General features: G+C 38.6%; 3 protein-coding genes across 3 annotated transcripts; 2 read left to right on the forward strand and 1 right to left on the reverse strand.

Moving 5' to 3' along the window:
- Positions 1-48: 48 nt before the first annotated feature.
- Positions 49-2,205, reverse strand: smim7 (small integral membrane protein 7). The gene is given in 5 exon segments (NM_001200573.1): positions 49-443; positions 1,576-1,666; positions 1,748-1,806; positions 1,913-1,954; positions 2,151-2,205. Coding segments are annotated over 5 exon segments (234 nt in total). The 5' UTR covers positions 2,177-2,205; the 3' UTR covers positions 49-427.
- A 2,200-nt stretch (positions 2,206-4,405) lies between these two features.
- On the forward strand, positions 4,406-11,707 carry tmem38a (transmembrane protein 38A; the record flags this gene model as incomplete). The annotated part of the gene is given in 6 exon segments (NM_001201010.1): positions 4,406-4,555; positions 6,755-6,911; positions 8,504-8,688; positions 9,385-9,472; positions 11,226-11,343; positions 11,471-11,707. Coding segments are annotated over 6 exon segments (888 nt in total). The 3' UTR covers positions 11,687-11,707.
- A 2,512-nt stretch (positions 11,708-14,219) lies between these two features.
- Positions 14,220-26,002, forward strand: comp (cartilage oligomeric matrix protein). Its single transcript, XM_017477388.3, has 19 exons — positions 14,220-14,378; positions 15,827-15,900; positions 17,429-17,480; positions 17,656-17,798; positions 18,276-18,413; positions 18,561-18,635; positions 19,083-19,235; positions 19,359-19,463; positions 19,540-19,647; positions 19,733-19,892; positions 19,982-20,100; positions 20,192-20,244; positions 20,383-20,576; positions 20,652-20,830; positions 20,914-20,962; positions 21,060-21,256; positions 22,519-22,691; positions 22,792-22,931; positions 25,098-26,002. The coding sequence occupies exons 1-19, from the start codon at positions 14,276-14,278 to the stop codon at positions 25,154-25,156; spliced, it is 2,274 nt and encodes a 757-aa protein (XP_017332877.1). The 5' UTR covers positions 14,220-14,275; the 3' UTR covers positions 25,157-26,002.
- Positions 26,003-26,126: the final 124 nt, after the last annotated feature.

Genomic DNA, 26,126 nt, shown 5'->3' on the forward strand with positions numbered 1-26,126 from the left:
TGGAAGCTCCCTAATTCAACAGAAAATATTTTTCAACAAAATTTTTTGTTGAGAAAAACAGATGATTTATTTCAGGGCACTGCTCTTATCAGCCAATGCACGTGCAGCTGATATTCACAAAAAAACCCCCACTTCGTATCTGCTGACGATCACAAGCATATCAACTGACATGCAAATTTAGGCAATATGTCAGTTTGACATTAATAAAGACAACAGGGTCATCATTAGTCCTTAAGACTTTCCAAATAAGCTTTAGCTGACCCATAAGACACCGGCTTTGTTGATAAAATGGAGGAAATGACTGACAGATTTCCTGCTCTGACGACTCTTGAGAAAGCTAAGCCAGAGTTGAGCGTCCCACTACCGAAAAAGAAAAAGTGTTGAGGATTGTCCTTCATGTTAATGTCCAGACTGGGAATGTAGTGGGTTATGATCCGAATAACCTGAGGACAAAATCGAAAAGAACAAAACAGAGAAAGGGGGGGTAAAAATGACAAATATCAAAATGACATATTACAGAATCCGACTTAATTTTCTCGTGATCTCGATATAACAAAAGTTGTTTTTTCATGATCTCGATTTTCCTGTGTACTGGACATCTATCGTCCCGAAGTCAATGGGGGTTTTTGAAAGGGTTTTTTGGTTAAATGCCTGAAATAAGCTCAAGATATGTTCACGTTTTATACTACGCCATAAAATACATCACTAATACCCCACTCAGAATTTTTTAAAAAGCTTTTACATGTCTGGAAAAAGACGGTTGCTAACACGTGGCTAAATGGGACTACAGAGGTTGTTGGGGACAATAAATGTCATCACGCCGAACAGGAAAACTCATCTACTACAGCCTCGTTGTGTTTGCACTCGGAACTCAGACTTCCCAACTTGTAGATTTATCAATTTATAATATTTTCCAATTGTATTGTTTTTAAAAAAAATAAAGATTGAAAGAGTTGTCGGAAGCGTATCGGTGGTGACGTTGAAGTCATGCGACCGTGATGTAGATCGTTTATAGCCTAACATTAGCTTTTTCCTTCTGGCGAGTGTATAGGCTTCAAAATCTTATGAATCTTATCTTAATGAACGAAACATGTAAGAATCATAAACTTTTGTTGCTCACAGAATTTATTTTCTGCAATAATCCAAAAGCCAGTGGAAAAATCCTATTGGCTTTTTGTGGAGGGAATCAGGGTGATGCTAACTTCCGTGGTGGTCTACAAAAACACCTCATCCCTGCAGGACTGACGACTTCCACATTAGTGTCCCACACTTGAGAAGGGGACACACACCCCTCTCTCTTAATGCGGAGATAAAGTCCATCTCTACAGCGGGGAATTATTACAGTGATGATGGAGAAGATGCCAACATGCATGTAACACCAGTCCCATTCACAAAGCAGGAGATTTTCTCTGGATAAAATGACATTGTGAGAAAAAACCTTTTTGTTATGTCGAGATCACGAGAAAACAACAGAAAAAAAAATGAATAATGCATGACCGCTTAGGGCTTCCGTACTGATATAAGTAATTTTTCATCTGATATTTTGTAAATCCCAACAGCACAGGGGATACTCACAGGATCATACAGAACATCATGAAGATGTTCCACAGCGCTATAAAAATGCGGAAGTAGCGCAGACTGAGTAAAAACTCCCGGATGTTTTCACCTGGTGAGGAACAGCACATTATAAACAGGTTATAGTTCACTCCCACTGAAATAGTAGTTATGGGTCTATATGTATTGGTACCTGTAGTTGATCGGCCCGGATCATCCCCGAATCCGTGCGTTTGGGTCTGTTTCCTTTTCCTATCATTACACACAGCGCAACACGAGAATGTGAAAGCTTCACTAACTGGAATATCAAGTAACTAGAACACACAGGATTAAAACAACATCTAACAGGTGTACTTACAGTTTAAAGTTTAAAACCGCCCCTGCGTTCATTAGCAACGTGCTGAAAAGCAACGAAAACCAAATCAGATGTGTGACGTGGGGAGTCTGATAATCAACAACACCGCTGAGCGGTCTAGCTATTTTACAGCAAACTGTCTGAGATTATATTATGAATCTAGACAAAGTAGAAACCCTGCTTGAAAATTCAAAATCATAGATAGATAAATGTGTATGAGGAATTTTTTTTTTTTTTTTACCCGAAAATTAACAGATCGCCGATCATCTTGCCACTCGACAGCCTCTTCTTCTTCTGGCAGCATTAAAATGTAGAACAATGACTGTAAACTCACCGTCGCCACCTGCTGGTCAGGAATGATTTCATTCTCCAACAACAACAACAACAACAACAACAATGAACAATGAAAAGAGATTGTTGCACCTGTCCCTTAGTAAATATGATAGTAAATATGATTGTAAATATGATAGTAGAAAAAAAATCTACAGAAATAGTTTGGGAGGTATTTTTATTTTAATTTAATAGTTTGTCACTTCAGGGAAAATGGTAAAAATATATATATTTTTAATGACTTCCCCGCTGAAAAAAACCTGAAATACAAATGGCAACCATTTGGTAATGGTTTTAATGGTTATAATAGGAATTGTATTGGTTTTAATGGAAACTGTAATGGTCCCTGTGGGTCTCTCCGGGTAATTTGTTGCCTTCTACTGGTGGTATGTTATGTCTAGTGGATACCATTAAGGATCTATGTCTTTAATACATCTTACTATGTAATGGAAACCATTTGGTAATGGTTTGAATGGTTATAATGGGAATTGTATTGGTTTTAATGGATACTGTTATGGTCCCTGTGGGTCTCTACGTGTAATTTGTTGCCTTCTATTGGTGGCATGTTATGTCTAGTGGATACCATTAAGGATCTACATCCTTAATACGTCCTACTATGTAATGGAAACCATTTGGTAATGGTTGTAATGGTAAACTAATGATGGTTTGTAATTTTATTTGTAGTGGAAACCATTAGAATTTCTGTGATGGTTTCTATTGTTTTATTTCAGCAGGGTCTACAGTAGTGGCTGGTTAGTAGCAAACATGGCTCGCCTGTGGCTGTGTGTCTTCCCCAACACCATACCCTTTTAGTTTATTCATTTCAGTGAGGGTGGATATTGTGATGAATATACACACATAAGCCATAACATTAAAACAGGTGAAGTGAATAACACTGATTATCTCATTACAGTGACATCTGTCAAAGGGTGGGCTATATTAGGCAGCAACAGTCAGTCAGTTCTCGAAGTTGATGTGTTGGAATCAGAAAAAATGGGCAAACATAAGGATCTGTGATGTTTTTGCTATTTTAGTTGTTAGCTAGTTCACTAAGCTACTTGCAAGTTTGTTTAGATTCGGTTGAGGATGTAGAGTATCTCAAACTCTGTTGGCTGTTCTGTAAATCGGTCACGCCCTTCTACATACCGTCACTCTGTTTCAGAAGTCAATGCGTAAATAAACAAATGTTTCACTCAAATAGCCTATACAATTTTTTGGCTGGTGTAGAATGTACCTTTCATTTACACATAGAACTGGATGCTTTATGAGTAGCTTTATGTAAATTCAAAATGCAAGAAAATGCAACTAAATTGACCAAACTGCACGAATATTACGCGTAAATAATGTTAAAAACGACAGCTGAAATGCGAATAGCGCCTCCTCTCGTTCTAAATAAATATTTTCTTACAATTGCACGTCATTTTGTAGTATATACATTTTTTATGAATTAAAAAAAAAATCATTTTGACATATTTAAATGTCACAATTATGCTACAGAACGATATTCAAAACGGTTTTGGTGCATTCATTTAAATTTCCACGGTTGCATTTTTATTAATGTATGCATATATGTATGTATGTATATTTGTATGTATGTATGTATGAATGAATGAATGCATGCATGCATGCATGTATGTATGTATGTATGTATGTATGTATGTATGAATACCTGCATGCATGTATGTATGTATGCATCTATACATGTATGTATGTATGTATGTATGTATGTATGTATGTATGTATGTATGTGTGTTTAGGCTATATAACCTGAGTTCATCCCAAGTCCATCTGCAAAAGGCCCTCACTAAAACACTATCTGTTGGAGCAGGTGTGGCAGTAGCCTTCACTTTGGCGGAAGGTAGATCCTGTAGGAGGTGAACTGGAGATCAGTGTTCCTGTTAGACAAGTTTCCTCAGTTATTTACCTAGTCTATGCAGCCTACACTTTTCCAGTGCCACCCATAAGAGGCAGTAGAACACCGCAGTGCTCCATCTCAAGTCTCCCTCTCCATGCCACCCTGAAGTCTTCATGTAAGCTTGGGGGTGCAGTTGAGCTGCAGTATATTAATAGGATGCTGTATGTGCTCACATCTCTTTCACTCTCAGAGGCTTTGCGCGGACACACCGTCCACGGGCCTTTAACCAGCTCTCTGTACATGTGCTAATACTGTCATCAGAGCCATATCCGAAACCATGGAGGTAATGGACGCCTTAAATCTGGGCGAATTTGCCCAATATTTCTCGAAAATTCCCACGTTTCCTCTGTTTGATCTGGCCTATTACATCGTCTCCATACTCTACCTCAAGTATGAGCCGGGTAAGTGACAGATTCATCTTTTATTTCTGCGGCTATTTCTCCATGTTCAGAAACGGAATGTAACTTATGTCCGCATGACACTTGTGCGATTGTAATGTTTTGCTAAATTATCCTATTATTATTGCGTCATGTGTGTCCCAGACTAATGGGTAATATTAGAGCAAGCATGCGTCATAATGTTTCGGATTTGCGCCTCATTCACACTTATTCTTTTCTCCACATTTCGCTCTTTTTTAATGCTCAAAGCAGTTCTGCTCGATTCAACCCCGTGCTCGAAATCTGATAGATGCTGCACACATACCAGAGGTGGAAAAAATAGACTTGCCCTAAATAGACAACAGCAAGAGAGCAAGAGTCCACAACTTTTACCCTGTTTAAATGAGTAGCCTATAGAGACGACTATTCTGTAGCAACAAATATTAAAGCAGCGGTTAGTAAAATGTTTCTATAGCCTAGCAGCTGAGTGCTCATATTATAAGTGAAAGAATGCAAGATGTGTCTTATGTGTCTTCGCAACTTTTATGTACAGTAGTATGTACGGTTGCAACACAGTGGTCATTTGATAACAAATCTCATAATGTCAATAAAAAAAATGTGCACCAGTAATGACCCAGAAACATACTGCTGCTTGGTTAGTGGTCAGTTGTGTTCATGTGTTGTTATGTAAGGAATAAAGCACAACAGGGTATTGTGATGTGGCCCAAATGAATGTTTGATTGTTTTCTGATTAAAGCACATCCATAAGAGTTTTCTCTCTTAGAGTATATCGCAGCAGTTTGCCAACATGTAAATTTTTTGTATATATTAAAGAATGACACGTTTTCTATTTGTTTACAGTTGCATTTGTCGTTGTGGAACACCTGTGATGCATGTTAGTTCCTGCTATCGCGTAGCAGGTATAAACATCATTCCCTCATACCAGCCTCGCTTGTTTTTTCACTCTTGAAGTTAAGAAGAGAAATGCTGTTTCTCATGTTACAGAGATACCACAAAGCATAAAGCTGTCCATCCTCGAAAACGTAAAAGAACAGGGTTACCCGTGCCGCTTACAAAGTGCTGAGAGTGGAGACTCCTTCCATAAATGTTAAATAAACGTCTCTTCACAGAAAGCTTCGCTATATCAACACTCTTTTTCAGTATGTTTATGCATATAATCGTATGTTTATGAGCGTCCGAAGTACAAGTCCTTGTGAATTAGTTGTGCTTTAACATAAACCTGTGATTTGTCTTTCAGGCAGCACTGCTGTCACAGCTGTGCTGTCATAGAAAATCGATTCTGACCGATCAGATTCGATAATTCAACAGCGTTGTGGTAGCAACTTTAGACCTTGTTTTTCTCTATCGGAGTTTCCAGTACAATCACAATTGCATTTACGATGATGTTTGAAAATGAAAGCCTATTTTCAGAAACTTGTCTTTGGCCGCTTGTGAGATTTGATAAAAACAACCTGTATTATAGGCAATTTCCAAGGTTTTTGTGAACTGAGCATTAGAATCAGTTACAGAAGCAACCAGTTGAGCTCCAATGACATTATCTACTTCAGTGGATAAAATATTCATTTGATAGGTTTGGAAATAATCTGCATATGTTTGCAGTTCATTTGTCTATAGAAGAAAAATGGAAAATGTATGTAGTGCTGCTACATTGTAAGAGTTGCTTTGACATGACTCATACAGTTTGATAAGTCTCATGCACAAATGCCACCACTTTGGGCATGCTGGAGGTCAAAGCCAGCCTTCCAGTTGCCACGAATGAGTTGCCGTGGACTGATGTTTATTTTTAGTCACCATTTGATCGGATCACTTCTCCTTCAAAATGCTTGGTAGCCACACCTGTTCCATAAGATCTGTTTGTCCATAGAGCTTTGTAGGCAAGAAAGGACACTTAGATTTCTAATTCCACTAATGATTCTTTCTACTGATTAAACAGTTATCTGAATTTACTAAGCCCTGATTTGACTGGCATGCTAGTAGAATGCAAGGCTGTGTCCACATTTAGAGACGTTATTACTCGTATACTTTGTTCATGTATTGCATCTGGCCAGATTGCACAACTCCATTCCAGGTAAATCTGATAAAGCACTGAGTATGTGGATCAAGTACGAAAATACCAAAATCCACCGGTCTGGTTTGCGGCCCACCGTTAAACCAACAGAAAGACACTGTATGGGGGTAATTATATTAGTCTCTGTTTTGCAGGCTCAGTGGAGGTTTCCCGCAGAAGCCCTGTGGCCTCCTGGCTCTGTGCAATGCTCTACTGCTTTGGGAGCTACATCCTAGCAGACATCATGCTCGGACACAGCCCCATCGACTATTTCCATAATAACAGCCACATCATCCTGGCCTCAGCTGTATGGTAAGAGTCTTTGGTTCAGTACGCAGATACTCTGTAGGACTGTAGCCCACGTGCAGACACTAGCCAGACTGATTTGCATAAAATTTACACAGGTTTCGAGCTTGTAAAAAGGCCCACACTGTCTATACTATGTAGCTATTTCATGCAGCCTTGAATGAACCCTGAATGAAAATTCAAAGAAAGTCTTTTATTAAAATGATTGCTTAAGATACATCCTAGCATAGTACATCTTGCTGTATGCTAAATGTAGGACTATACTGTAGCATGAATAAACTGGATGCCATTCAATTTTCATGGGGGCTCAACAACACAGATTTTTTCACCACCACTGTATGACACCAGAACCTAGATTATTGTTTGAATAATACCAAGCAGAGACCTATAAAGTGCTTAATCTGTAAAACATGAGGTACCGGAACACCAAGGGAAAGGTGATCCATCAAATGGACAGGGAGGGGGATGTTTAGACACAACAGTTCTCTGAGAGCTTTACGTAATACAGTAGCATTCAGATTTAAGGCCAATAGCATTAGTATTAATCAGCTGCCCATTTCCGTGTGTGCAGCTTTGTACTATGTGCTCAAAGTCACAGTCAACAATTTTCTCACAATACTGGGTCTTACACAAGTTCCTAATGCCCTTTAAACAGCATAATACAAATATAACAACATGAATACCTCTGTCAGTGAAAAAAGACATGGAATGATCGTTTCATTAAGATGATTTTAGTATTATTACTTGAATTATTTGTATTTAAAAACTGCAAAAGCCCCGGATCAATGTAAATTTGTTCTGAAATGCATTCGCTCAAAAGTACCAGATCCTGTTCAGGCAGAAATGAAGCACAGGACCTACCCTATATTGAACAAACTTTACATAAATGTCAGACTCCACATATCACACTCAAACTTTAAAGGTATAAAAGTCTTTTTTCTTAGACTCGGCCCAGACAACACTACAAACCAAGGTTCTTTAAAATTAATCCGCTTTGTAATATCCACCATACCAAGCTAACTATCTAAAAGAAGTGCTATATTCTGGGCCTTGTGCAGGACTTGGGTATTACATTATATTTTCCCATTACTGAAGCTCCATTTTCTAAAATAACGTCAGAGTATTATTTAGAAAATTGAGATTAAGATTTTTGTTCTTGCAGTTGACCATGTGCTTTTGGGAGATATGCTCTGGATTGATACGGATTGATTACGAAATACATGAAGTTCGGGAGAAAGACCACGGTCGAAGCTTTGCCTTCCTCATAGTTAACTTCTTATAAATTCCTATCTCTCTATTTTGCTCCCTACCATCTTCTCGCTAGTTTTCAACTTCTTATACCCAGGCATCTTCACTGGCAATCCTGGCTGTCTTGTGCAATGCTCTCGTCCCCCCCCACACCCTTTCCCAGTTCCACAATCACTACCTCGCCATACGACTCAGTTGAGGGCATGTTCTGCATGGTCGGGCTACAGTGCTGCCTATATGAATTTAAGCATGTATCTAACTAGAGCAAACATTTACACTATTTGCTCTCAGAAATCTTTTTTTTAATGTAAATGTTGTTTTTTTCTGTTTCTCTACCAACAATACTACAGGTATCTTATCTTCTACTGCCCGCTTAATTTGTTCTACAAATGTGTCGCATTCCTGCCCATTAAGCTCGTGCTAGTAGGTATGAAGGAAGTAGTCCGTACTCACAAAATCGCTGCAGGAGTCCACCACGCTCATCATGCCTATCACCATGGCTATTTCATCATGATCATCACTGGTTATGTCAAGGGTAAGTAAGTGAAGTTTTAAATAAGTACATTAGAAGAGCTGCTTTATGTACTAATTTGACCTGTAAGACTGATTTGGCTGTAAAAATTTGCCGGGATATTTTACTTGCTGGATATCAAACATTTTGATGCAATATGCACAATATATTTCAGGACTTTAAGCAAGAAAGTTATTAATTCACTGCTGTTATAGTGTTGACATTTATTGATAAAAAAAAAATGCTTAGAATATGGGAATATATTTTAGAATATTTACCTGTGCAGTTACATCACAGTGAAGTGAAGTGCTTTCCATTCTGCCTTTTATTTATTTTCTTTGCAAACAGCTGAAAATCTGTTGCACATAATTGTGGGAGTGTGTGTGTGTGTGTGTGTGTTGTGAAGTAGGGGAAAAAAGAGAATGAGAATTTCTTAACTTAAGCAAATGTCACTTGGCCAATAAAGCAGCTAACCATTATCAACGAAAGCAATTCATTTCACTGCACTGTGAATGTACTCTTATGTCAATGGTTATGATATTGATATCGAGAAGAAGTCATTTCCTTCTTGGCACACTCCTCAAACACTGTTACAGGGAGTATCTCTTTCTCTCCAGCAGTTAAGGGGATCTAGTTAAAGGCCATGTTCTGAAAGCAGCGTCGAAGGCAAGAGCACCTCTTTTGACCTGACAGGTTTTCATTCTGTTTATGTCCTTGTAGGATCTGGAGTAGCTCTCATGTCAAATTTTGAGCAACTGTTGCGTGGAGTGTGGAGGCCAGAGACCAATGAAATTCTCAACATGTCATTGTGAGTGCTTCCTCTTCAGTACTGTGTCTCAGTTTCTGTAGGCTACGTGACCTTTAAGTAAGAAATAAAACATGGCTGGACATAAAAAATAATCAGCGATGGCATGGTGGTGGAAGTTTCCTATAACAGCATTTCCCAAAGCGTTTTATTCCTCTTATAGCACAGCAGTTGTGGAATGTCCATGAGTTCCTGATATCACTTATGTTATAGCACCTAGAAACATTTTACATAGAAACCAGAAAGTCCCCTGTCCTGAAGGTTCTCCCCGAGATTCCTTCCATAAACATTAAATAAATATCCTCCGTACAGCAGACGTCCTCATATCTGCCATACAAGTCCCTGTGAATGAGTGGGTACTATAGAAATTATGCTGTGATACAATGTGTGCAATAGTATGAACTGAGATTTGCAGACGGGACTACTGTCAGAGCTGCTGTTATAGAAAATCAACATAGAAACATCAATTGAAGAATCAAGATTTCAACAGCGTTATGTTATAAAGTCATTTAAATACATTTAAAAAATCTCTAATTATTAGGTTTATCTCATGCAAGAGGTGTTAACGCTATATTTATTTGGTGGATAATACTATTGGCCATTGCATTCGATGTGCAATGGTCAGGCAATGAACAGGCAGGCAGCATTAAAAAAGTATAGCCATTATAAAATAAATGGGGGAAAAATAGGCTAGGGTAAAAACCAGGAAGCACGGAAACTAAGAAAAGAAGGCTTGGATATAATTAGGTGATTGCACAATAAGACTTTCACTGAAAAGCCAGAGACATCAGGGTTTAAATAGACAAACTAATTACATGCTTAACATTGAACACATGGACACAATTGGGAAACACACCGATGACAGCAGAGTGGTGGAGACAGGACCTGGACTGTCGTATGTCACGAGCTGAAAACAAAATGAATGCAGCACACGTGCTCAGAACCATTGCATGCGCTGAGACGAGAAATGACACAGTGATTATAACATTTCAACGTCTTTGGGTCATTCCATCACAAGTGGTCCGATACGTCTGAGCTGTAGTCACTTACTGCTTTTATCACAGGAGAAACAACATCATACTTGTGTCTGTGACACTGTTCATTTGTAAAAAACAGAAAAAAAACAAAAGAAAACAAAAAACAAACAACAAAAAAAAAAACAGAGACTGAACAGAATAATTCCATATTTGGATAAAATCTATTCAACGCATAACAACTGTACACCTGTACCAACATGATAGATCAGACTGCTTCTTCAAATCTGGCCCTCGCGGTCCATTATCCTGCAGAGTTTCACTCCAACCCTAATCAAACACGCCTGAATAAGCTAACCAAGGTCTTCAGGATTAGGTGAATTTGGCGGTTGGGGCTAAACTCAGCAGATAGAAGAACGCTGTGATAGATCATCCTTCACTGTTTCCAAGATCATATGTATTAAAAATTTAGCATAATTTATTGTATGTCAATCATAAACATAATTACTGTAAAATACTGTTCATTTATATTAGTTGTTATGCTTATATTACATCTGTTCATCATTTCTCAAAATGCACGTGTAAAATAGGCCTTTCCCCAGATTTCTGCTAGCCCTTGCTCTGTAACCAGTGGAATGTCAAACACCAAATTTGACCACAATTTTTGGACCACTTAAGATAGACTGATCCCTTTTCATGTATTGCACTATAACAATACATCATTGTTGCACATCCTTGTGAGGTCAGTAATCTTAATAATACCTCTCTATATGTATTTGCAGCCCAACTAAAGCCAGTCTGTATGGAGCCATTCTGTTTACACTGCAGGAGGTGCACTGGCTTCCTGTGTCTAAGAGCACCCTTATCTGTATCTTCACTCTTTTCATGGCTACTTCTAAGGTGTGACCTTCACTGCATGTATAGAAATTCCAGTTGGACTGGGTTTATTTGAATAGATCTTAATAGATTTCACTGAGATGATGATTCACAGACATCACTGTAACATAGACCGCTGTTTCTTTTGTAGGTGGTTATGACCGCTCGCCACTCTCACGGATCTCCCTTCACTCTCGTCGAGTCATGGGTGTCCCACCTGCTCTTCGGATCTCCACTTGCTGTTGAAGATGCTCATAATCACCACCACACTGCCCCGGCTGCAGCCTCTGCCCCTGCCTCTCCAGCCAAAAGCAAGGAGGAATTAAGTGAAGGCACTCGCAAGAGAAAAGCCAAGAAAGCAGAGTAGACATAAAAGTAGACAAAAAAACCCCCAAACAACAAAAACAACAACTAGTGTCTGCCTTCAGGCCATTTTTTGATACCTGGGTTTATAGTCCTTATTGGAAAGATTGTAATTTGAAGGAGGTAATTTGATGTTCACTGATTAAAGTGAGTTTTTAAATGGTGCTTTTAAATGACAGATACTATGTAGGGGCTCTGTAAATAGTTCACCAATAATTCCCATCCTTTCTGTTAATATATAGTGTATATCTCTATTTATTATGTACATTGTAGGCCGCCAGTGGAGCTCCATTCTCCTGCCAGTGGTGAACTATCTTATAGACATAGGATTATTAAACCCAGTGAAATGTGAAACTGTCCCTTCCCATTTACATCAACACATGGCTTCTGAATGAAGCAGAGTGCACACTGTACATGGATGCTCTTTATATCATATTGCATTTGACAGTACAACATTTTCAGAAGTAAATATATTTTCCAATCACATCTGTTTCTGTGTTATTACATGCTATTGAGAAACAAGTGGTCTTTCGGCATATTCATAAAAGAAGCATGTAGTCCTGGATGGGATTGTATGTTATCAGTTACAGAGCCATTTTTCTTGATGTTGCATTTGAATGTACACATGAGAATTTTACTGTCACTTTGCTTATGTGCAGTGTTATTATGGACTAAATGTCTAATCCTGAAATCTACAGTAACTGGTCTTGTTACCAGCAAAGTTTGTCATGTGGGAAGCATATTTTATAGCTGAAAGCAAGTATAGGACATACTCCCAGTCACGTGAAGTCGATATAGTAGTTATCATCAATACTCTTGTTTGCTGTACTTTGGCTCTGAGCTTACTGTGAATGTAGCTGTTGACGAACACCAAGAGAACACCAAGGTCCCTGACATTTCACACATAGACACATACTTGGAGATAGAAACTGTTATACTAATGCAGCAGTATAGTTGCTGTTGGTTCTCCTTTTGATCTCGCATTAAAAACATGTAGTCTTTGAGTACTTTGGTGTGCTGTTTGTATGCTACTGACCACAAATAGTCGAATGTCTGAACATGAAACATGATATTTTACTGCAGTAAAAAAAACCCACAATGCCACCAGCTTAGTCGAATCAAACCTCCATGCAGCTCACACCTAACACACTCCGCTATGGATTGTCAACATGCAGCAATGTGAACAGCCAACTGAATGAAAGCCACAAAAAAGCTACTCTAAATGAAATCCTTCAAATAAAATAAAATGGTACAACTTCACCTTTTATCAGTCCACCTTCTGAAAAATTTCCCCCTATTATATTTTCTGTTAACTGACTAATTATGATAACTAACATTAAAAGCACGAGTTCGTAGCCTCGTATGAGTTCGTATGACTTAGTGGTTAGCATGTCTGCCTTGCACCTCCAGGGTTCGCGGTTTGATTCCTGCCTCCACCCTGTGTGTGCAGAGCTTGAATGTTCTCCCTGCGCTTCAGGGGTTTCCTCCAGGTGTTCCAGTTTCCTCTTCCAGTCCAAAGACAATTCCAAATTGTCCATAGTGTGTGTTTGTGTGATGGATTGACAACCCTTCCAGGGTGTCCCCTGCCCTGTACCCCAAGTCACCTGAAATAGGCTCCCTGCGATCATGTGCAGGATAAACAGTATAGAAAATCAGTGGACAGATGGATTTCATAGCCCTCACTTTGCAAAACTATGAACCAGTAAACACAAACTGTATAACATACTGTACAAAGCACATAATTGAACAAAGTATTGCACTTGGATGAGGCAGCAGCACGATTTCTTTGAAAATATCCCAATTGCTGGACTGAAAACCTAAATATTTATTTATAGTTCTTCATCACCCAGGGACCTGAGCTACAGCCAGAGGCAGTGTCTTTATAACTTATAATCTGTCTCACAAAAGCAATTAAAAGACGCGTGAATTGAAAGATTATTTTACAATTTGGCTGACATGAGAAATAACTAGAAAGGGTCAGTTAAATGCCATGACAAATGTCACCATCAATCCAAGTCACTTATTTGTTTTTCCATGTCTAATAGTTATTCTGGGAAAAGGGAGTTGAGCTGAATGCGCTCTAAGCTGGTTAAGTGTGTCAGGATGCAACACAGAAGTTCAGATGAACTGGAACCAAATCAACATCTGTGAATGCAATCACTGACCACCAAGGCACTCGGTATAAGCACACCAGCACTACTGGACTGCATGTGTGATGCTGAAGGGTTGAAGTAAAGGCAAGACTATGTCTTTGTTTAAACGTTCATATTTTCAGCGTATAGGATAACTGCTTATAAAATACCATTGAATTTGTCACATCTGGGAATTTCATCTGCTACATTTATGACTTACCTGAAAGAGGAACACAACATGATTTGCCAAAAGGAAAACGTTCCACCTGGCAAAAGATCCATTTCATATGGAAGGAATTGATTGCTTCTCGGCATAAACGCTATTTACTGTACGGAAGGGGAAAAAAACAACATATTCCTGACTTCAGTGATGTCAGAGGCCCAGAGAAATATAAAAGCAGAGGAGGGGACTGGAAGCAAGCCACAAGCAGGCACACACTCACACAGCCTGAACCTGCTAGATGAGAAGACCAAAGATGTTAAAATCTGTATTTCTTATTCTGTTATTATCTGGATTTATTAATATAGGAAGGAGTGTAGTGTCCAGCCAAGGAGCATCAAAAGGTAAGCAGCTTCAATTCACACATTCCTCTTAAATCAGATCATCTAAGTGGAACATGGATCCCCTTAGTCCTTGATGCTTAATTTAGATGATCTATGTCGAATCTTAAAAAATCTTAAATATTTGTGTGAATAAAGATTTTCTTTACCTGTCATAATTTTATTGTGGCTTATGAAGTAGAGTTGAGTGCAAAATTTTGCACACCCTTCAGACAAAATCATTTTCCAGCAATAAGTCATTTAGTGCTTTCATAGATGTGTAACAACAATTGGAAAAAAAAAAAAAAGTGTAATATGATAGTAATAAATAGGTAAATATTAGTATTAATAAAAATAATAGTAAACAAATTATGTTTAAACTTTTGCATCATTCCCATGTTTACATTTATTTATAACTGCCTCCAACGTCGATCATCTTATCATTTCTCAGTTATATTATTCTCCCCTGTTTTTCCTGCTATATCTGTTCACTGTCGTATTCAAATCATGTTTGGAGGACAGGAGGGTCATGGAAAAACTTTTGTTTAAAGAACTTTCTGTTATTTTTGCCTGCTGTTTCACATTATTTTTTTACCAAAAAAACCTAAAATTTTTTACTTCCTGGAATTATTTCTTCTTTGTGGATCAGTTATAAACTAGAGGTAAATTTTTTCCTTTACCATTTTTCACTCAGTAACCAGGGGGTGCAAACTTTTCACTCAACTGTATTTATATTAGTATTGTTATTCTTTCATGGTCATATTAAGATCTATAAAATAGAAATAAAATAGCAGCATAGATATCATCCGGTTAAGCTATTTTACAGCAGCAGTCAGTTCTTTTGCAATCTTCAGAACTATTGACAGGAATGCATATCGCAAACACCGATGCAGTTAATGGAAACACCACATGTCCATCCCATCAGAGGAGAGGCACAATAGTCTCTGGGGAAAAGCAATATGCTGAAATTCTGTTCCAAGATCAGCTTCGTACTGACAGACAGCAGGAGCAGAAGTCAAGGCGATGCTTGACTGATGCTCTTTCTGGCTGAAATATGACCCTTGCTGTTGCACCCCATCTTCATAATTCATTCCAGTGCAGTCGTCATTACTGTCCTTCAGTGTTACTTTTTTCATTATAAACACACTTAAGGCAGTCAGAATGAAAGTTACACTGGCTCCAGGAAATGACAAATGAACCATCCTTGTGAATCCCAGCAAGATCTGGCCGTTCTCAAGTTAACAACAAACCGTCGTCTTTCAGATAGCTTTCTGACACAAGATACTCACAGAAGCCTGGTGGACAACTCATTGCAACAGGAGTCAGCATACTGTATAATACCTTATGGATCTGTTTTGTTCATTATTCAATGTATATTTTGATTTATGATACAGTCTGTGTTTCACCTTTGGCAGGTTCGAGTATATTTTTCAATAAATCATCCGTTTTGATGGGGGTTTTTTTTCCCACAGATGAAGAGATAATAAACCAGATTAAGGGCACAAACCAGGCCCTGGCTGAAATTAAGGAACTGCTTAAGCAACAGGTAAAAAGCCAATTAAAATACATTGTGCAGCATCAGTGGCATTTACTTTTACATTTACATTTATTCATTTAGTAGATGCTTTTATCCAAAGCGACTTACAAATGAGGAAACACAAGCAAAAGCGATATACACAATACAAGTAGTGCTACCATGCAAGATTTATCATAGAATTCTAGAGAAGCAAAGTGTGCAGAGTAGAGGTGTAAGAGCCAGAGTAAGTTTATTTTATTTTTTAAAGAAGGATAATGTGGGGTTGGAGTTTTAGGGGTTAGTTAGGTGCTCATGGAAGACGTGGGTCTTTTTCTGTTTTTTGAAAATAGTGACAGATTCTGCTGTCTGGATTTAGAATGGAAGTTCACTCCACCACTGAGGGACAGATAGTTTGAAGGTTCTGGAAAGAGACCTTGAGCCACACTGAGAAGGCACTTCTAAGCGTCGGTCGTGATTGCGTGAGGGAACGTAAGCCTTCCGGAGTGACAGACATAGACAAGAATTCATTTCAGGGGCATGGGACTGAGGATATATGGTAAATAAGCTAGACCATGGTGTACAAGTAAATCAATAAGTGATGCCCTCGTGCATTTTGGGTGGATTCCAAACAATAGTAAAAGAGTCGGATCAACCAATGATGCCATATTAATAACATTAATGACAGTTTCGCTACAAACGATTCAACAAACATGCTAGTAACAGGGGAAATGATATCTTAGTTTATAAAACCAGATCTACTCTTCTTTATCTTGTCCTGCAGTAAACCTCCAGCACTTAATCACCTCAGAGTGTAGCTTTCAAACAGAAATGAAAAAATAAAGGATCCCTATTGGTTAATCCAGTTTCCCACCATGACAGCTTGTAGCCATTAAAGTGTGATTAAAACCGAGGACGCTTTCATTTGATGATTGGGAAGGTAAATATGGAGCTATTGTAATGATGACTTTGTTAACGTTTTATGAACATTATTATAACACAACTAGTGTGCAAAAACAATAACACGGTTATTTTACATCTATATAATGATGTGTGCTGTATTTATGCTATGATAACCAAACCTGAATAAGCATTTTGAACTGTTATAACATATTTCAGGTTGGAACGGTGGTGCAGAGCATGATGTTGCCACCTCATAGCTCCAGGACGCCCAGTTTGATTCCCAGTTTATTGTCTGTGTGGAGTTTCACATGTTCTCCTGGTGTCAATGTGGGTTTTATCTGGGTTCTCTGGTTTTCTCTCACCTCCCAAAAACTTGCTTATATGCCAAATTTCTTTAGGTGTTAATGTATGTGCTCATGGTACCCTGTGATTCTGGTGTCCTATTCCAAATGTAGTCCTGCTTTGCTCCCAGTGTTCCCAGTTTAGGCTTCAGATCTAATGCGACTTTGACCAGGAAAAAGCAACTCAAGTGGAATGACTGAATGAATGCATTATCAGTTACACCTTTGTGTGCTATTCATATCTCTATGCTGACTGCTGATAGCGTATGCTACATTACAGTAATACATTGTTGATTCGTCTCTATTTACTCATGTAGATAGAGGAAATTGTGTTTCTGAAGAACACTGTTATGGAGTGTGAAGCCTGTGGTGAGTAACATTTTGCTTGTGTTTGTTTTTGCTGTACATACAAATGAGGGAAGTCTTTTTTATGAATCTTTTGATTGCTTCTTTCAAATAGTTTTACTGTCTAAAGTTTTCCTTCAGCTCAAAAGTGTTCAGATGTAATGTGACATCACGGTTATTATCTTTTCTTTTCTTGTAGGCATGCGCACAGGCGGTACATCCTGTGATCCCAATCCCTGCCACCCAGGAGTTACTTGTACCGAGACGGTAAACGGTATCAGATGTGGGCCATGTCCTCAAGGCATGGAGGGCAACGGCACCCATTGCACAGACATCGATGAGGTAGAGCTCATCACAGGAAGCCAACAGCAAGGCTTTTCCTCTGTGACATCTCAGAAATTTATAGTGGTGGGGCATTGGTCCTGTTTGTTGGGACGCAAAAACTCTCTGGGTGGGCAGGATGGCATACTCTCCACTGTCAATGAAATTGTGATATTAATCCATCATATGCATCTGTGAGCACATGTATGTGGAAGAGTGTAGATGTGTGAGTTTGAAAAGACGTTTGAAAAGACGTCTATCTGATTGGCTTCATGTGTCTTGGAGGAATCCTCACCCTCCCTGGTTGGTAGCTGTCATAGGGGAGACCTGGTTAGAGGATGGGAATTGGCAGGAAAAAAAAAAAAAAAAAAATTCACAGTGATGCTCTACGTATAGTGACTATTTTTATTGTATATAAAGAAAGAAACGTAATGTGAGCAGAATGCCTATGCTACAGCTTGTGACTTTTTGTAAAGACCTTGTTTTTTGTGGTTGTAGTGCACTGTGAAACCATGCCATATGGGTGTGAGATGCATCAATACGTATCCTGGTTTCCGCTGTGGTCAATGTCCTGTTGGTTATGCAGGTCCCCAGGTTCAGGGAGTTGGACTTGACTATGCTATCGCCAACAAACAGGTTAGCACTTCGTCTGAACATTCTTTATGCAAACTTTGAATTCCAAACATTTTTGTCACACTAAGTTGGAGGTTTTTTTGTGTGTTAAGTTTATGTATTGGACATCCATGATGAATACACAATTTTCTGTCTGTTCATACCTTAAAGGTTTGCAAAGACATAAACGAGTGTGAAATCTTGAATGGAGGCTGTGTGGAGAATTCCATCTGCTTGAACACAGCGGTGAGTAAACGGCAAAGAATTTAAGAAGTCATAAATCATCATGAGTACATTTTATGGTAATATTGGCTTTAAAAGACGATGGGTCCACGAGGTTCTTTGGATAGACTAGCTATCTGAAGCTAGCTATCTGAACCTTTTCTGAAAGGTAAACCCTTCTCTTATAGGGTTGTCCATGGAGCCTAATTAAAAACAGAAGAGATACTGTAGATGGAATCTTTGCCTATAGGATATGCTGTATTTATTTTGCACACTGATTTTTATGTATGTATATTTAAATTTTGGCATGCATACTTAAAATTCTAGTATGCATATTTATTTTTTAAATATGCATACTTAAAATTCTAGTATGCATATTTATTTTTTAAGTATGCATACTTAAAATTCTAGTATGCATTTTCCAAAACCACCCTCTCAATCCTTTTTCATATGTGTCTACGTGTGTGACAGGGGTCTTTCCGGTGTAGTCGCTGCAAGCTAGGCTTCATTGGAGACCAGACACAGGGCTGTAAGCCTGAGAGGGCATGTGGGAATGGGCAGGCCAACCCTTGCCATGCGAGTGCTGAGTGTATCACCCATCGGGATGGCAATATTGAGTGTGTTGTAAGGACTTCAAAAGATGTTGCACTTACAAAGCACTATAAATTGTATTGAAGGTGAATCCTATGTCTTGTACTTTGTCAAAAACGTCCTAATTGGACTACAAACCCAAATCTCTGTATTTAGTGTGGTGTTGGTATGGCTGGCAATGGATACTTATGTGGAACTGACACAGATATCGATAGCTTCCCTGATGAAGAATTGCAGTGCTCTGACAGAAACTGTGCTAAGGTGAGAATAAAGAGTTTCACAGAATATCTGAATGTGTACTCCAAGTCCAACAAACTCAATGCAAGTGGATTTGCAGGATAACTGTCTCACAGTACCCAACTCTGGCCAAGAAGACGTTGATAAGGATGGCATTGGAGATGCATGTGATGATGACGCCGATGGAGATGGGATCCTGAATGCAGAGGTAATTTAGTTACTTTTGTTCAAATCATGACAAGCCTGGCTTTCTAATAAACTTTCTACTAACACACTGCTCTTTGCATCACTAGGACAACTGCGTACTTGTGCCAAATGTAAACCAGAAGAACACTGATCAAGATGATTATGGAGATGCTTGCGATAACTGTCGCTTAATTAAAAACAATGACCAAAAGGACACTGACAGTGATGGCAATGGTGATGAGTGCGACGATGACATTGATGGTGATGGTAAGTTTGGCATGAGTGTATCCCTTGGGTTTGATTATTCTAAATAATATTTTCCTGATATTTAGCTGAAATTCTGTTGTGTTCTTCAGGCATAAAAAATGACAAGGATAACTGCGTGAAGGTTCCCAATGCTGACCAGATTGATCGAGATGGTGATAATGTTGGTGACGCATGTGACAGCTGTCCTTATATTCGCAATCCTGACCAGGTCTTTTTCTCATGCTATACATTACTTCAGTCTATTTGGTACATACATTCTCTCAGAGACAAACTCACGATCCCATCTTTTGCACTTTTAGATGGATGTCGATAATGATTTGATTGGTGATCCTTGTGACACCAACAAAGACAGGTAGGAACAAATTGCTGGACTTGATTTGATTGATGATCGTTGTGACACTGACAAAGAACGTTTTGGACAAAATTCTGGCTTTGTTCCTGATACATTTGTTTCAGTCTCTGGCTGAGAGCTTGTTGCTTTTTTACCCAGTGATGGAGATGGTCATCAGGACTCACGAGACAACTGTCCTGCAGTCATAAACAGTTCTCAGTTGGACACGGACAAAGATGGCAAAGGGGATGAGTGTGATGATGATGATGACAATGACGGCATTCCTGACCTCCTTCCTCCAGGACCAGATAACTGTAGACTTATCCCCAACCCGTTACAGGAAGATTGGGATGGTCAGTTATAACACCTTAACTTTTAAGTCAAATGTTATTTTATAATCTGAAGATATCTTCCCATATAAATGACAGGGGACGGAATTGGAAACGTCTGTGAAAAGGACTTTGACAACGACACAATCATAGACACAATCGACGTGTGCCCTGAGAATGCAGAGGTCACCCTTACTGACTTCCGAGCCTACCAGACTGTGGTGCTGGACCCAGAAGGAGATGCACAGATCGATCCAAACTGGGTGGTGCTTAATCAGGTTTGATTTGCTACCTCTGCCCTTTAAAAACACTCAATTTGGGCGGATCATGATACAAGTAATAAATTTTTTCTTTCAAAAAGGGAAGAGAGATCATTCAAACCATGAACAGTGACCCTGGACTGGCTGTTGGTAATATTCTTATAAAGAGCTACAAACAAAACTTTCACAATGAAAATCTGATCTTAATTTCTAGACAAATTTAACCTCCTATTGTTCTCGCATGCAGGTTACACAGCATTCAATGGCGTGGACTTTGAAGGGACGTTTCATGTTAATACAGTAACAGATGATGACTATGCTGGGTTCATCTTTGGCTATCAGGACAGCTCCAGTTTTTACGTAGTCATGTGGAAGCAGGTGGAACAGATCTACTGGCAGGCGAATCCTTTCCGAGCCGTGGCTGAACCAGGAATCCAACTCAAGGTACAATGGGGTTACATTGATTTACCCATATAAAATCAAAATATCCACTTGGCAGACACTACAGATCAGTGGACCGAATCTGACATACAGTAGGATCCTGCAGAAAATGTAAGTCAATGGAGTTCTTATACTGGAGCGTCTACTGGCGTCTACAAGCTCCAAGCTCCAAGGAGATTTTCACACGGGCTGTGCTGTCCACTGAATACAATTTGCATTAAATGAATGAACAGCATGATATTGCAGTTTTATTTGCTAAAATATTTAATTTCACCAAGAGTTAGGAATAATACAGACACATTTCTATATTTAATATAGAAACATTTTATTGCTGCATTTTAAGGAAATTTTTGAGGAGACTGGACTCCCTATGTAGTCTTAAAGCATTAATCTAAAAGCAAACTGTGAGCTTATATCACCTGTTTGTCTCCACAGAGTGTAGCTAGCCTAACATTAACACGTGCTCTATCGTGAATAACATCATGTCTAAACAGCTATTAACGGCACCTAACTGAAAGGATGTTCTTTTAGCATAATTGGGTAATGTCTGTGGGGTTATTCTGGTACATGCACAACAGCAACAGAGCTAATAAGATTACAAAACTAATGTCTGTCAACTTTATGTAACCACGTGTAATCACGAGACCGGAATATCGGAATATGTTGGGTTGTTACCAAATTAACCCAATAATGAAACAAATAACCCCATTAAACTACCCAGTATGTGTAACCTAGGGGTTTGGTTAAAGGAACAACCCAATGTTTTTTTTTTTATAGTGTAGTGTGTTTATAATTTGGGAACTAGAACCATATAAATTCATTAGAAAATATTACAAGCAGGTACAAACAAATATAATAATCACGTGAACTGGATTAAAAGAGAAACCAATTTCATCTCTACTAAAACAGCAAAACAAAAATAAAACAAAACGACCTGGTTGACGCCATGCCTACTTCGGGTATAAATCTGATTACAGATACTGATACGAATATTTGAACACTCAACAGATACAGATACACAGCGTGGAATTGTGTCACACCACTAATAAGGATATTTCCTAGCAGTATAGTGGCAGCTGAGTACTCTAGGGTCAATGCCAGCTGAACCTGTCAATCTCTAAGACTGAAGAAAAGTCTAAATAGATCCACAAGGAACTACAGCTGAACCTGTCAATCTCCAAGACAGATGAAAAGTCTAAATGGATCCACAAGGATCTTGCTTTATTTTTAGTGTTGCTTTATTTTCACTATGAAATTGTCGGTAGGCTGTGAAATCCGACACAGGGCCAGGAGAGAATCTGCGAAACTCGCTGTGGCACACAGGTGACACTGCCAACCAGGTGAAGCTGCTGTGGAAAGATCCAAGAAATGTGGGCTGGAAGGACAAGACTTCTTATCGTTGGTTCCTGCAGCACAGACCCCATGATGGTTACATCAGGTACACCAACAGTGACAAAGCGAATTCTCTAGCTAACTCATGGTCACAACTGAAATTAGACCACTGTATCCTATATGTATGTTCTGTGTCAAACATTCAGGGTTCGTTTCTATGAAGGCCCAAAGATGGTTGCAGACACAGGAATTATTATTGACACAACCATGAGAGGAGGCAGACTTGGAGTGTTCTGCTTCTCACAGGAGAACATCATCTGGGCCAACCTGCGCTACCGATGCAATGGTGATTATATATGTTTATGTTCTTATTATTATATAAAATACAGAAACTCAAAGAACATAGAACTAACCACATAAAATAATATGATAAATATGTTAACTATGTTTAAGTACATTAACTGGGGACAACAAGCACGGTTCAGGTGATACTGAACCACCCCTGCCTTGCTATGGTACAAAAGCTACATTCTCTGTTGAAACCTCTTTGGATTTTTTTTGTTGTGATTTATGACAAAGGCTTTCACATGTTCAAACCTATACAGTGGTGCTTGAAAGTTTGTGAACCCTTTAGAATTTTCTAGATATCTGCATAAATATAATCTAAAACATCATCAGATTTTCACACAAGTCCTAAAAGTAGATAAAGAGAATCCAGTTAAACAAATGAGACAGAAATATTAGCTTATACTTGGTAATTTATTTATTAAGGAAAAAGATCCAATATTACATATCTGTGAGTAGAAAAAGTATTTGAGTCTTTGTTTTCAGTATGTGGTGTGACCCCCTTGTACAGCAGTAACTGCAACTAAACGTTTCCGGTAACTGTTGATCAGTCCTGCGCATCAGCTTGGAGGAATTTTAGCCCATTTGTCAATACAGAACCGCTTCCACTCTGGGGAAATCACAAACTTTCCAGCACCATTATATTTATACCCTTAGGAAAGGCAAAAGATCCTGGAGATTGAAAGCAATTAAAAAATTAAAATAATATATAGTATACAGTATACATTCATCTATCCATCCACACACACACACACACACACACGCACATATGTGCACACACACCCACAGTGGTGTGAATGCTTTTGTGTATATCTCATACTAAATAGTTTCAGAAATTAAAACAAAATCTAAGATAGACAAAATTATAAATGATAATGTTATTTACTGAAGCAAAAATGTTATCCAATACCAACTGGGTCTGTGTGAAAATGTATTTAGTGACTGCTATATTTAGTTAATAGTTACTAATTCCCCAAATCTATGAAACTATTCATAATGGGGTTCAGCTGGATTAGACTCAACCAGGCCTGATTACTGCAAACCCTGTTCATCAAATCAACACTTAAATAGAAGTTTGTCAATAGCATGAATTTGCTAACACACTGTGCCAAAGTTGAAAGAAATTCCAGAAATGATGAGGAAGAAGGTAACTGAAATACATCAATCTGGGAAGCATTACAAAGCTATTTCAGAGGTTCTGGGACTCCAAAGAACCACAGTGAGAGCCATTATCTCCAAATGGAAAAACTCAACACAGTAGTGAACCTTCCCAAAAGTGTCCGACCTTCCAAAATTCCTCCAAGAGCACAGCAATGACTCATCCAAGAAGTCACAAAAGAGCCAAGGACAACATCAAAGGACCTACAGGCCTCTCTTACAGCAATAAAGGTGACTCCACTATCAGAAAGACGCTACACTTCATGACTCCACTATGAGAAAGACACTGGGCAAAAACGGCATCCATGGAAGAGTGGTGAGGCGAAAACCACTGCTAACCCAGAAGAACGTTAAGGTTCATCTAAATTTTGCCAAAACACACTTTGATGATCCTCAAACCACAAAAAGAAAATCATACCTATGGTCAAGCATGGTGGTGGTAGTGTGATGGTGTGGGGATGCTTTGCTGCTTCAGGGCCTGGGCAACTTGCAGCAATTGAGGGAAACATGAATTCTGCTCTCTACCAGAAAATCCTAAAGGAGAATGTCCGGTCTTCAGTCTGTAAGTTGAAACTTAAGCGCAACTAGATTATGCAGCAAGACAGTGATCCAAAACATAGGAGTAAATCCTAGTCCTAGATGTAAGTGACTGATCTCCAGTTATCAGAAGAGTTCGGCTGCAGTTATTGACACAACCAGATTTTAAGTTTAAGAGGGCAATTACTTTTTCACATTGGTGATAGGTGTTGGCTAACTTTTTTTTTGCATCAATAAAAATAAATAGATAAATAATAACCTGTATTGTGTGTTTACTCAGGTTACCTTTGTATTATGCTGTATTTCATTTGAAGATCTAAAACTATTTAGTACGAGATGTACACAAAAAAGTTGGGGCAAATACTTGTTCACAGCACTCTGAAATATATTAGAGCAAAGATGAGTAGATTCTCCAGTCAAACATTTTATTCAATAATCATTCCAGCTCTAACATCCATGTTTTGCTCTTCAGATACCATTCCGGAGGATTTTGACACATTCAGAGCCCAACAAATCCAGCTTCAGATTTAACCTCAGTCATCGTCCCAAGTCTCATAGCCATTTTCTCCAGGCCTTCACAATGACCAGTGGTTCCTCTAAGCCAGTGCTTTTTAAAGTGGGATTTGGAGACCCACATGGGTCAGTGAAGGATTTCCAGGAGATCCCTGATTTTTTATTTTAGTTACAGCATTGGAAATCACACCCTGCCATTAGGTTATTATTCTTAACATTATGTTCCTGTAGTTATTAAAGTGTTTGACTGGTACCTTGAATTGAATTAGTTTAATCTGAACCTCAACAACTCAAAAACAAGTAGGCCTATAAATAATGTCAAATAATGTCCTAATGTATCCAGTCAAAGGAAAGGTCATTGAATAGAAGCTCTATAGGTCACATAAATAGACAAGATATTATTGTACCTATGTAAATTATGCTCATGAAATAAATCTGTGTTGAACGGGTCCATGGAATTGAATTTACAGTAAGAGGGAACTGTAGTTACAAAACGTTTAAGAACCCATACCATAGACGACTCGATCAAACTGCACATACGCTAATAACATAAACGCTGTATAAAACAGAGCCATATGCCTATACTGTCATAATCTGCAGTCGTGCATTTTGTTTACGCCTCGATACCTAATCATCATGAAGATGAAGCTCTTCAATAGCGACTGCATTTAAGCAGAATGTGAAGTGTATCATTACTGTACCAGCGAATCTACACTGTATTACGGTAATGGAAATAAACATTTAAATTTTGATACCGAGATATTTTCACTCTCATATATATATCGCTTTGCTTGTATTTTTCTCATTTGTAAGTCGCTTTGGATAAAAGCGTCTGCTAAGTGAATAAATGTCAATGTAAATGTATATTTTCTTTACGGTGTTTTTTTTTTTTTTTTAAACAGTAAAAAGCTTCACCTCTTATTATTATCTGTTATAACACCTCTTATAACTGTGAAATAGACACACCCTTATTGATGGTACGGTGGCA

This window comes from Ictalurus punctatus, chromosome 10 (assembly GCF_001660625.3).
Source record: "Ictalurus punctatus breed USDA103 chromosome 10, Coco_2.0, whole genome shotgun sequence".
NCBI classification, from domain to species: domain Eukaryota; kingdom Metazoa; phylum Chordata; class Actinopteri; order Siluriformes; family Ictaluridae; genus Ictalurus; species Ictalurus punctatus.